Raw genomic sequence first — 13,957 nt, 5'->3', positions numbered from 1 at the left:
ACTACAGGAAAGATGAGTCTCAAAGTTAGCCAGTAGTAGTTGCGATTCCTGGCCATAAATAGGGGTGGCAGTGACGCTAAAAGGTGTGCAGTCTGCCGGAAACAACTTTGTGACCGACGTGTAGACTTCTTTCTTAATTGTGCATAAATCCTGTATTTATGTTGGATGTAGAAGTCAAATGAGAATTAATTAATAGGATTGGTTTACTGCTCTTTTAAATTAATCCTGGCTGCTTATCAGCCGAGTGATGACTTCAATAGGAAACTGTTGTTTTACAAGCTTGCACCATCAGCAGTGTCATAAACTCTACAGCTGTATTTAACCTCTCGCTACAACCCTCTATTGATTCAGTCTTTATTCTGTCAAATGCTTAAAGATAACATATTGACTGTTTGACGTCAAACAGTATCACTTGTTATATTGTCTTCGCCTGAAGTCCAATAAGGAGTGGCAGCAGTTTTTACCACTGATGTGTACCAGACTACTGCGATCCATGAGCTCCTTCCTGTCATTACGTCTCCTCCTAATTTGTATGGATCACTTGTTCCATTTCCAGCCTCTCTGAATCACTGCAAGCTAAATTAAAACAACATTAGTGTTCCCTTTTGCTGCTTAATAATTTGTTTTAACACCAAATTGACCTGTCTGGCTGAAAAAGATAAAATGAAAACACATCTCTGTGCTTGTGTTTCCAGGTGACAGCCATCACCACCAGCGCAGAGTACTGTGAGCAGCAAATCGCCTACAGCTGTCGCATGTCCAGACTACTCAACACTCCAGGTAAGCGCTGAGGATGGCATCTTTATTCACCGCTGACTTTTAAACAAGTACACAGCACCGAGACAGGCGGGATGTTCTTTTTGTCACATTGTCAGAATTTGATGGGAAATTCCTATTAACAACACACTCTTCCCGTTCTCCTGCTGCCGGGGAAACTACGGAGGACAGGCAAATTAAAGAGCGCTGGCACGGGTCGTGTGTAACCTGGGAAAGTCGTGAAAGCTGAAAAAAGCTTCTCTAGGTGTACGAAATATCCTACAAGGAAAAGGGTTTTGAGAAGTTATGGAAATTAGATCATAACGTGCGCCACAGACATATAAGAACCTAAGTTTTGATGATGTGTTGCTATACAAAGCCTTAGGTACAGAGGTGTCGTATTTACACTTAACCTACATTTCAGGACTTATCCCACATTTGAAGTCATGTTTCTCCAACTGCAGATACATGTAGTGATACAAGTGCTGGTGTGTACATTTATGCAGGCTCCATACTTTAAGAAAATGGCTGTCCAAAGTATAAAAGCAAAGTGTGTGTGTCTTGTAATTTGGTGAAAGCCCTTACAAGTGTTCAGAGGCTAAACGTGTTGACTTGGTGTCGGGCTACGGGACAATGCCAATGAAGTGTTCGAAACAATCCAGAAGGATGTGGGGATGTCGCTTTACATTAGAGGTTCGTTTGGGCTACACAGTGCAGTCAAAGATGGATGTAAACTTATCAAGAGGGAAGCTGAACACGGACTCACTAGTCTCTGCTTGCTGTTCTGCTATCCCCCGCATGTTACAAAGTTTTACTAACAGCAGCTGGATACAGTAAGCCCATGCTATTTATGAGTTCGTCAGTGTGTCGGACTTGATGCTGTTCTAACTTAATTTTAGCAGCTATTTTAAATGTAGTCTTAGTCTTCAGACGAAAACACACTCATTAGTTTTAGTCACATTTTTAACCTTTATAGTTTTAGTCTAGTTTTAGTTGACGAAAACTCAAAACATTTTAGTCCAGTTTTAGTCAATAAAAGTCATCAAATTTTAGTTTTCTCTCTTGAGAAGTCTCCCTCTTCTCGTTTTTACCTGTTTGCTTCAGGTAATAACCAGACTTTAAATTTCAGCAGATTGTCCATACAGTAAATGAACCATGAGGACACAGCATCTGAAGGTCACTTTTCATCATTACTTCTCATTTGAACAGTCTGACTGAAGCAGGCAGCTAACGATCGCTCCTTTTTGTGCAGAAGAAGCGTCAAACGCTGCGTAAAACGCCCTGTTTTCTGTGAGCGTGCAGTCTGAAGCAGAAAGCCCGGGTGACAGAGAATGTTTACAGCCAGCTTCGTGACACCTGTTACACAGTCACAGGAATGCATTGCTTGTATTTTGACAGCACAAATATGCATTTTGAATGTCCAACAGCTCACCACCGACATTTACAGTCCTGTCTCGCCTCGTTTAACGTAAACAATAGACGATCTATTTTTAGCTCGTCAACGTCTCATCATTTTTCGTCATTATTTTTGGTTAACAAAATCCACACTGTGTTCTAGCCTCATAAACAAGTCAACATAGATGGTAGAAAGGGGCACATTTTTAAGTCATTGTAAGAGATTTGTTGTGGTGATCAACTCCAATTTGGGATATTGAACAGCAATGACACAAAAGCTCCTTCTTCTTCGTGTTGAGCAGACTAATGCCATTTGTCTCCGGGTCGTGTCGCACACTATAAAAGTAAGCATAAACAAATCTATGGTGTAATTGTTGATGTCTTATATTCTCTCTTCTTATACACTCTAAAGTCTCATAGCTCCAGAGTTAAATGTTAAACTCTTGTTAGTTGTTATAACTGACAGCGTACATTTCCAATACAAATGTAGCTTTGCTTCTCATTTAGACGTAATTGCTGTAAGAGCAATTCTAGCATTTCTTGTTGTTAAAATAAACATGCAAAACTAAAAGAACAAACAAAGTAGATAGAAACTGATCAGATAAAAGATTTCAAGGCCAACTCCGGTCTCCTGAATACATTTCAGAGAGGCAGATACAGGAGATCAAGATGGATTGCACCGCAAATTAGCGAGCAGCATGCGGTGCTTCGCATCAAGATGCTTCGCCAGATACAAGAGCTGTGCACTTTAGATGGAGGCGACGCTGCACATACTTAATGCAGCTTAACTTGTGCATGAAGAAATGTCAGGAAATATGGCACCATAACAGGAAGGAGTCAGTCCACTCGGCCTGTTTTGGTATGAGAAGCTGAGGGCGAAATGATCTTCCAGAGTGTGGATTGTGGTGAAGAGTCTCCCATCTCGTAGAAGAGCCAGTGCAGAGAGAGGATTTTCCATCAATAAAGAATTGACTGAAAGAGAAGTTCAGTATAGCTCAACAGCTTGTGGTTGACCATGTCAGGTCCATAGAGAGCATAACCAAGGTAGCGATCATCAAAGAGCTGCTTCTTTTAAGCTGCAGGAGCCAGGCAGAAGTGCCGTAGCTACCTCTATAACAAGAAGAGAGAAGAGAAAGAGCAGCAAGCTGTTGACCCGCAGATAAAGGCCTCACAGATGAGCTGGATGATGGCAAAGATGGAGGCTGACATTTGCGACCTTGAGGAATCGGCGGATGAATACGCAGAGAAAGCAGAGGCTAGAGGCAAACTAATCTTGATCATAGGACTGCAAGAGAAAAGAAAATCTCAGTGCTGAAAATTGAAAAGCAGATTGATGAAAGGCCTGCGGAGATGACTCGTGTGTCGGTCGGTTTTTCAAGGTTCAAACAGGGAAGTCTTCTTCTGTTTAAGGTTAATAGGCGGAGGGAAATTAGACATGTGTCAGTGTTACTGGATAACATGTATTCATTACTTATTTCATCAGCTTCCACTCATTTATGAATTTTAGGACTAAAGAAGAAAATTACAAATCTTATTCTGTGAACGTCTTGCTCATGTGCTAATTAAAGATTATTATATTGGAAACCATTGCGCTTGTTATTCATTTTATTTAAGGTAAACAGTATTTAACTTGTGGTAAAAAAATATTTTTTCTCAAACATGGTCATTATATCTTTTTACTATCATGCTGAAATATGTCATTTTTTTGAGAAGTAAAGTTTTAATTAGCTATTTAATGCTGTAAAAAGGATGATTGACAGCTCTATTGACAAATTCGGCTCCTGCAACTGATCACTGCAGTCACTGAAATTGCTCTGCTGAAATGTGCCATTTTCTGTTTTAGTGGTAAGTGAAATGTGTGTTTTGGTTAGGAGAAGGGGCAACTGATTCTTCGCTAAGCCCCTCCCTTGAGCGGCCACTGTCCGACCATAACTAGGCGCGGGAGGCCTGTCAAGCTTTCAGAGAAAGGAGAAATGCTGAAACGGTATACATATGGAATCTTGGAAGTTTAGAAGGGGTGTCATATATTTTGCTTTTCCCAAACCAAAAACTTGAGAGGAGAGATGTCAGACATTGTTTAAAAATTGTAGAAGACAGTCAACTGGTCTCCGCTCGCGATGCTGTCTCAACGTCGCTACCACCACCGATGATGTCAACACAGCCCTTATTTTACCCCCTGGTTTGTGCCATTGTTGTGCCAAACTTGTGCTGGATTTTGTTGGGCTCTCCTGTTGTGCCTTTAGGAGATCCAGTGTTTGGATCAAGCCCACGATATGTGAGCTATATCCTGACACGCTTTAAACAAAAGTGGGATAATTTAGTTTTGCTAGCAATGGGCTAAAACATATTAGATAATGAAAGTTATAGGGACTCATGACTCTTTAAAAACAATGTATTGACTTACCCTGCTTTGCAAGAACATTGTTGTTCCCGTATGATTGTCCTTAACGTGAATTGCCAAGACGTGGGCTGCCTGACACTGGCATTCAGCTTTCGCCTCAATTTGTTTGTCCTCTTCATTCTCAACACTCTGCTGACAATTTATATTCTGGATGTAGCTTTCAAATGTAGTCCTTTCTGCCTCTTCTCTGATATTTGGGAACTATTTTCCCAGAATCTGCTATTATTTCCCTTGGAACATCTCTCACCGTTATAGTTGAAAACGCCATAATATTTACATGCCGGTGTGAAAGCTTGACAGGCGTAGCAACAGTAACCGAGGGAAGCGGGACTTAATGAAGAGTCAACTGCGCAGACTCTGGCTCCGAATATATGAGTACCCGCTTACTACCGCCAAACATTAGTAAATCCCCAAACATGTCTTTGGGATCTTTTGGGAAAACGGTGCCTCCAGTAGTCCCAGATCGATTCAGAGAGCTTTGCAGCTTCTCTGGCAGCCTGTGGCGACTGTTTCTCTTTCCTTTGTCACCCATCTGTATGTCTGAGCCGTTATCTTCACCCTGTCTTTGAACCTCGACTACAACTACAGATGACTGTGTTGAAACAGACCAGTGAGGATGAGTCGCGTCCCGGCTCGGCTCATTCTGAGTAGATTAACTTGGATTACATTCATTTGCATTGGATTCCTCTGGACTCAGTCTTGTTGGCTGTTTCGTACTTGAGCTAGGCCAAGTGGAGTGTCTTTTTTTTTTGTCGGTTTGGTTTGGATTAGTTAGGCTGGCTCGTGTGACGGTTGAGTTGTGTGAGGTTCGCCCTGGATTAGATGCGTTTGATTAGTGTTGTGGCTGGGTTTAGTGGAGATTCAACAGGGGTTTTGAGCAGTTTCTCTGCAGGAGGGAAGAGAAGCAGCTGCGTTATACTCTTGTTTTGCTCGGCGCGTGTCAAAGCCTCGTATTTAGTCTAATATCGGGTTTGAGGAAGACGTTTGCGTTAGTTTTCTGTGTGTGCGTGTGCAGATTGTTCCTCACAGCGCTCTGAGAATAACAAGCTCGCTGTCATCGAGTGTACTGTCATTTTTCTCCTTATTCTCTGGCCGACACACACACACACGTATACACACACAAACACGCAGTATAGACACGCATTGACGCACACACACCTTGGGGATAGCTTTATGAAGACAAGACACTTCTGGCAATTAGAATGAGTGATAGGGATGCGGGTGTGTGCGACATGATTGACTGAGTTGTAATAAAGAAGAGGGTGGTTAGTAATAGACCAAATCTTTGCCATTAACCTCCACTGCACTAAGAAATGACAACAAAGTGTGCATACTCACACACTTTATTAACACGCTTCTTATGGGAACACACACACATGCACCCCTCCCCCCAACACACACTGTCAGTCACTCCTTCATTACCTAGTTTACTCCCACTTCACTACATTGCAAGTTAGGGAAAACCAATTACCAGTGTAGAATGACTGAGGAAGTGGGAGCGGGAAAAAATCATTTACCCAAAAATATGCTTCATAAATTAGCTGTCAGCTTTCATCAAATTATACTGTCAACAGCATTTTCAGCGTCCACACACACACACACACACACACACGGCTATACACACAAATGCACACCCGCTTCTCTTCCACGTCCAGTTTTCTCCCCATCCAGATCTCATCTATTCCACCAGGGCTGGCATTTTGGAGCTAAACGGACCGTTAAATGGGAATTATATTCTGCCACCAGTGACACCCCTAATTTGGAGCTCGGGCAGTAATTGTTCTAATTGTCTGAACCCTTCCTCACCTCTTTCCCGTGCTCTGCCCTTCTGCCCTCTCTCTCTCACTGACACACATCCTGCACCTGCAAACACACACACACAACTTGTGTCTGTTCTGCGTTGGCTCATGGGTGGATACAATAATAGGGGAGCTTGATGCAGATGCATGCGGCAGCGCTAACACAAAGACACATTCAAAGAGACGCATAAATCCAAGCAATATATCCTTCGTCTCACCTTCTCCTTCTAAAATCTCATCTCCTCTCTCCATCGTCGCCTCTATTCTCTCCTCTCACTCTGCCTCTTGTTCTCTCCATCAACCATTTACCTTTTCAAGTGCCCATTTTTGCCTCCCTCACATTCTGCACCGCCATGTTCGCCTCACCTTATTTCCTTCCTTCCTTCTAAAATCCCTTTTTTACCCACCCTATCCCTCTGCAGCATCTTCTCACTCACTTTGCTGCTTCCATTAGTGTTGTAATCACAGCTTTTAGAGGAGAATTAGCACCCTTCACTAATGATTTAGCATCATTGCTTTCAGCCTAACCAACTTGTAGACAACAAATGGCACCAGGCCTCCACAAACAAGCCCCTTTTGCAGATGCAGACACGGATAAATCTGTTATTCGGTGACTCGCAGCCAGCAGAGGAGTCTGGATGAAACCTTTGCTGAAGTTTGTGAGTGCTGTACATCATCAGAGGACAGTTACCTTGAAAGGTCAAGAACACCCCGATGAAAAGACAAATTGTCTCCCTTCTTTCAGCCGATTTTACTATAAATTCTCCTTTTCTTTTGTAAAACGGTGGTGTAGTTTGTTGTGCGTATATGATTGGAATTCGTAGTCCCATCTGTCAGGCTGGCATTGAAGGACCAGTGGGAAAATCACAGGTTTAGCAGCTTTTGCATCTACTGAACCTGCACAAATAAAGCAACAAGAAGCAGTAAGATTCTTAAAGTATGCTCAAAGTGTTAAATGCATCCCAAACTGCGCTGCAAAGCAAATAATGTGTCCTGCTTATACTTCCATCCATCCATTATCTATACCGCTTATCCTGTTCAGGGTCGCGGGGGTGCTGGAGCCTATCCCAACTGTCATTGGGCGAGAGGCGGTACACCCTGGACTGATCACCTGTCAATCACAGGGCTGACACATAGAGACAGACAACCTTACGCGCTCATACCTTCGGGCAATTTAGAATCACCAATGAACATGCAAACTCCACACAGAAAGGTCCCCTTTGTCCTAACTGGGGTTGGGACTAGGAACCTTCTAGCTGAGAGGCGACAGCGCTAACCACTGTACCAGTGCAGCCTTAGCTTGTTCTTAAATAAGGTAGTTAGCATGCATTTGGAGCAAAAATGCATTGTCCACTTTCTATGCAAATGAGCCGTATTACAAAAAAGTCCAAACACCAGCGCTACAAAAAGCCACATGCGGTTACATTGAAATTATAAGAGCTGGTGGAAACTGCAGCACAGAAGTTTATAAGAGGTGTCATGATGCGGAAAGGTTGGTCGTCTTGTAACTGCTTTTGATGATCAGGGTTCCCACGCGTCCTGGAAAACCTGTAAAAATCTGGAAATTTAGAGACTAGATTTCCAGTCCTAGAAACACCTGGAAATTGAGTACAATGACCAAATATCCTGGAAATAATTTATGTTGTCCTGAAAAAAAAAAAAATTATTTAGCCCCACGCTCAGCCCCAAGTTTGCCGCCTCAACTCCGGTCGGGGCTTTCAGAGCTGTCACATTCACAATCGAGTCCTGCGAGTGATGTAAGATCGCCGCCTTTAGACGCTTTCTAACCAACTGAAAGACGACAGAAAAGTATGACACTTGAATTTTATAATCTTTTTTTTTTCAATACATTGCTATGTCCTTTCAGGTGTAACTTGGATAGATTACATTAGAAAGCTCCAATTAGGGGCGCTGGTTTGGCTCAGTTGGTAGAGCAGGCGCCCCATATACAGAGGCTACAGTCCTCGTTGCACTGATCGCAGGTTCGACTCCCGGTCTGCCAATCATTTGGTGCATGTCGTCCCCTGCTCTCTCCTCCCAGCATTTCCTGTCTATCTTCAGCTGTCCTGTCAATTAAAGGCAAAAAAGCCCAAAAAATAATCTAAAAAAAAAAAAAAAAAAAGAAAGCTCCAATTACGAGAAGGAGACACAAGACGTCACAGCTTGTTCAGAACAGGTCAATAACCTCTGATGACAGTAAACCTGTTGCCGCACAAGACTGTGAGCAATCCTCATTTACTGACCGATTCCCCCGACACAGTTCCCCTACAGACCTTGCAGCTCTATAATTATGTAACACTACTGTCATTGCTCATCTGTGCTGTCCTTACAGGGCTTTGTTACATAAACACCTGGGATAAACATCAGACATGCTACATGCCCCTCCACCACCTCAACACCCTTTGGTTGCATTATGCATCTGAAACAAAAAAACACTTAAACTCTCATCTGTTTCGCAGTCACGTATACACTCTGCTTAATGTGTTCACATACATGCACAGACTGCTTTTGACTTAAAGCGCTTTTGTCAGCTTGTAAAAACATTCTTTCTTTTGTCTATTTATCTCGTAGACTTGCCTGAGGCGACTGAAAGAATAATTTACAGCTTTCAGGCTAATGAAGAAATAAATGTTTCCATCAAATAAATGAGTTCATTAATCCAGTGAAATGTCTTAATTACAGACCTCAGTGTCTAAGATCTAGACTGTTTCAGATGCAATGCAGATACACACATTATCTGCTTACGTGAAGAGGCTTTGGCTTGAACACTGGCCAAGCAAACATAAGGCTTTTATTACTACTAGAATTGCTTTACATTAAGGTTATTGACAATTTAGTAATATAGGTCTTTTACCCATGTTTTTACCTGTAATTTAACATAATTAAGTGTATACTGACAGATTTCTTGTCAGGCAAGTGCAATAAGATACCTTATCTTAATGATCAAGCTGTGTCATCCCCAGCTTGTGGGCGGCTGTGGCTCAGTGGTAGAGTCGGTCGTCTTTCGATCGGAAGGTCGGAGATTCGATCCCCAGCTTCCTTAGGCTACATGTCGAAGTGTCCTTGGGCAAGACACTGAACCCCAAATTGTATGAATGTGATATCTGATTGACATTTGGGCACTTTATGTAGCAGCAGTGTATAAATGTGTGTGTGAATGGGTGAATGTGATATGTAGTGTAAAAGCAGCTTTGAGTGGTCGCAAAGACTTGAAGGCAAAGCGCTATATAAGTACAGTCCATTAACCATTTACCATACATAAAGTTTAACTTGACCTGGTGTTTCACTACCAACTATTCAATATCAGAATGACCTGCCAACAGGTAAAATTTACCCACAGCTGTCTTTTGATTTCATGTACCCCCCAGTCTTTAACTTTTCCTAAATGTGTGTTCAGTAACCCCCCCATTTGTTAAAAGAATGTCAACATAAATCCAGATTTTAAAAATGGCCATTCATACCTATAACCGCCAGCGGGTCAAATTGACCCAAAAATAGAACGCTGTCATTTTCAGGGGTTATTCATTTCGCCAGTCTAGATTGATACATCGTATGTTGCTATGGCAACGTCATCAAGTTGCTCATTAAGTCATAAACTCCAATTCAACATGGATAAGAGGAAGAGATGCATGAATGTAAATCAGGCATTAGGTTTACTCAATGCCTTGCGTGAAGGTGAGTCTGATGGTGGGGAGGCCTCTGGACTATATCTGCTGCTTTTTGGTTTGTTTTCTGTGAAACACCTTGTTCAGAAAGTGCTTTGCAAATAAAGTTAATTGTTATATTTCATTGTCATGTTGTCATTTTGTAAGCTGCATAAAGACACCACATCTAGCATTTCATTAGTCAACTTTGTGTTATAAGATGATAAATCAATAAAATCAATACATTGTAATAGCGTTGGCCCTTTTAGGTTTACTGTGACCCCTGGCGGTTCTCGTGTTAAGTGAAAGGTAATCTTTTGTTTTGAACCTAAACCACTTTAAATGATTGTTGCCAGTGTTGCATATCCAAGCCTTTCTCTTTGCTCAGGAAACTTTCACTTCCTGTCTGCGATAATAATCTGGGTTGATGGCACAAAGTTACATATCTTAATGTAATTTCTGTTCCATCATTTGAAAAGTTATGATGTTTCTGCCATCATTATAGAGTTCTTTTATTTCAGGATATCAGCAAATTGTAGAATGTTTATGCAGATTATATATTCGCTGTTAAATATATAATCTCAAAGATTTGAATACATGTCTGTTAAGTCACTCTCTATCGCTGAATGAGGTAACACAATGATGATTGAGCCTATAGCCCACTGATGGATGCATTTGCAGTATTTCAGACTGGGTGTCCGGTGCGACTTTGGCGGAAAAAATCGCGCCCAGTTAATGACGCGTTTTCTATCAGCCAGCAGTGGTTGGTCTGCCAGAGAAGGTAGGCGGAGCTAAGCGGCTGTTTTTCAGTAATCTACTATGGCTGAACAAACAAAGAAAAGATCGATGACTACAGATACAACTTCAAAAATAAGTGAAAATCCAAAGAAAAAGAAACAAATTTGACGCTCAGATGAAGGCAAACAGTCTAAAAAGGAACGCGACCGTCAGCGAGGAAAATCAAGAGTTAAAACTGGAGCCAACCGTGGACGTCACACATGCAACACTGTCTGGATATCTGGGAAGTGTGCTCCCGCAATTACCGTTTATCACTACAGTTGTTGCCAAAGAGAACGAAACTGAGATCTTCGAGATTAGCACGTCAAAGCATCCCAAACCTTTGAAAAGGAGGTTAGTGTAGGTTATATGGAGGCTATAATACAAGAGTAGTTTGATGGAAATGTAAAAAAAAAAAAGTGAAGTGAGAAAAATGCTGGAGAAAATGGGACAGAAAGAGCAGCTGAACTGCTGAAGGACAGTGCTGTGTGTGACTTCTGAACATGATGCCGCGGTCTGGCAGCACATGATATCTGCAGTATAGGACTTGGGAGAGGTGATCGGACTCTATTTCATATTGAATAACTTTGACAGATTTATATGATTTTCACAGCATTGATTTAATACATATATATACTATTCACAGGATGTAATTTTTCATATATATTCAGAAAATCGAAGGTAACATTTTCTGCCTGACCTGAGTCTAAACTGCATGTTTTGTGCTTTAATGCAGGTTTATCACCGATCATCAGTTTTATTGTTAAAGCTTCCTGAAAGAGTCATGACCGTGAGCACGGGTTAGAAACTGCTCTTTGGTGTTAAACGACATGAGAGCCAAAGTCGCAGAGAGGAAGTGATGGACAGGGGAGGAGAGAGACGAGTGTGTTTCAGGGTAATGAGGCTGTGTGTATGCATGGCGGAGTAACAGTCCACTCCTCGGCCACTTCTGCTCTCCATTATTGCCTCACAAGTCACAGCAAGCCAACACGCAGACACTCACGCACACACAGGTCTTGGATTAGACCCTAATGACTGCAAAAATTGTGGAACCGCGTGTATGTTTGTTCTTTTCATTGGTGGTTTTTGATGTTCATAATTAACCTTTGAAAACGCAGCAGCGGCAGACAAGTCGCTTTTTCTTTCTTCACTTTCACTTTCATTCTCATGAGCGTGTGTCGCATGTAAGAAAAAAGAGAATCGGCTGACTGGATACCTCATCGTTGCGATAACGCCTTTATTAATTTTGATATCACTTTATATTTCATGTATTATCCCCCTTTTATTAGCCTATTGTGCCCGCGCCCTGCCCTATTGTTCCTTGTCTTTCATTACCCGACTAATGTTCTGGTTACAGTGTCATTAATTTGTGAACGCACTCCAGGCAAGAAGCAAGTCAGGGGCCGAGAGAGAACAAGAGCTAATATATCGCAAGACAAGAGAGAGGAGAACTATCACCAGGCTCCTCGGGCGTCTCTCTCTCTCTCGCTCCTTCTCCCCATCTTCCCAGTGTCCACCTTTCTCCCTTCCTTTTCTCCCCCCCGTAGACAAGATGCTAATTAACGCTAAATTATCCTCTCTCTCTCTCTTCCTGCTTTGATGACAATCCGCCTCCCTTCAAGGTTGCAGGCGTCTTCCTGTCCCCTCGCTCCTTACAGGCAGGTTGATACGAGGCGTTTGAGGCTGACGTGTAAAGTTGGGCTTTTTATAGCACGCAAATTAACAGATCGAATTAGCCTGGAACCTTCCTGCAGCCTTTACGACCGGTTAGAAGAGGAGACAAACACATTTGCGGTGCTTGTTGGAGAAGGGTTGCCGAAGGGAACCAGCAGGCGTTGGTGTGTGTATGTGGGGACTTTTTTTTTGGGATCTGTCGGAGAGGAGCCCATATCATTTACATCCCATAATGTGTGCACTCTGGTTGCTGTTGCCGCCGTAATGCATCATTGCCTGGGATAATGCTGTCATATGTTGTGTTGACAGAGTCATGTGTCTTACGTCCATCTACCTGAGTGCGACACTTACAGCTCACAGCCGCACAGGTGCCGCCGTGGCAGGGGGAGAGTATAACCCTTTACAGTACATTAAGTTAGAGTAATAAGGTGTGTGCCGGGGCAGCGTCGCTCTCTTTTTCTCTGTTATTTCCTCGGTTACGCTTTTTTCTCCCTTGAATTTCCTTCTCTCTGTCTTTTTTATTGTGCTCCCACAGTCTCTTAGCCACACAAACTCACGAGAGTCCCAAGGGTGTAACTGCATATCTGTCTCATGTCTGTGTGGATAGATAGTGTGTGTGGTGGTGGTGTAACTTTTCAAAAGGCAACACCAGCTGCTAGTGGAGCTTTTGGTGTGTGTATCTGTGTAGTTTTCAAAGCCTCTGTGTCTCTCTCTCTGTCACTCAGCACTTGTGTGTGTATGTGTGCGCGCTTATTGGCATCGACACAGAGTGAGTCGTCCATGCCTGCTGGCCACTGGCTGCAGCGTTCCCCCAGCATGTCAAATAGTCTCTGTTCCCAGTCTGCCCAGTGCTGAGCACAAAATCTGTTTCAACACAAGCAGAACCGAGTGGCAATCATGGAATTCCTCTGAGCGGAAGAGCAAAGCTCGATGGTTAAAATGATCATGCATTTGTTTAAAGATGACTCAATTAATAAAACCCTCATTTTAGCAGAGGAGCTGTCCTAATAATCTGATGTACGAGTCGGCACCACATGGACTTGAGTGAATATTCTTTGCAGTCAGAAGATTTTTATGTGGAAATATTGTCAAATGCTTTTGCATAATTCATTGAGACGATGTCCAAACAGCAGAGGTGGAGGACTCAGGTCACATGACTTGACTGATGTGAGTTAGACTTGACCTTTGACCTTTTTTCAATTAAATCTGTGCATTATTTACATTACATTATGAAACACGAATGGGTGATTTTAAGTGCAGTGCGCGCAAACCTGGCGACCTACAAGACGCAGCAGAGGCAACGCCAGAGGCAGCCAGGGCCGGCTCAAGGCGTAGGTGATATAGGCGGTCGCCTAGGTGCGCCACGTTCTGGGGAGCCTCAAACAAAATACTTTTTTTTGGCTTTGTATGCCCGTATTGTAGAGAGAGGACAGCACATAGTGGCGGAAATGGGGGAAGAGAGAGTGGGGATGACAATGTCATCAAGCCCCACAATGTCCTTGTGGGGCTGT

General features: G+C 42.7%; 1 protein-coding gene across 1 annotated transcript in view; it reads left to right on the top strand.

Annotated features, from left to right (window-relative positions):
• Positions 1-13,957, top strand: part of cntnap2a (contactin associated protein 2a) — a 397,107-nt gene that overhangs the window by 266,600 nt on the left and 116,550 nt on the right. The window contains exon 15 of the mRNA XM_069666987.1: positions 696-780. Coding sequence (XP_069523088.1) covers positions 696-780 — 85 coding nt within the window. The remainder of the gene's footprint in view (positions 1-695; positions 781-13,957) is intronic.

Source organism: Semicossyphus pulcher, unplaced genomic scaffold (assembly GCF_022749685.1).
Source record: "Semicossyphus pulcher isolate SPU_LCO1_2020_fin unplaced genomic scaffold, fSemPul1.0.p SCAF_18, whole genome shotgun sequence".
NCBI classification, from domain to species: Eukaryota; Metazoa; Chordata; class Actinopteri; order Labriformes; family Labridae; genus Semicossyphus; species Semicossyphus pulcher.
This window is presented reverse-complemented; position numbering and strand designations above follow the sequence as displayed.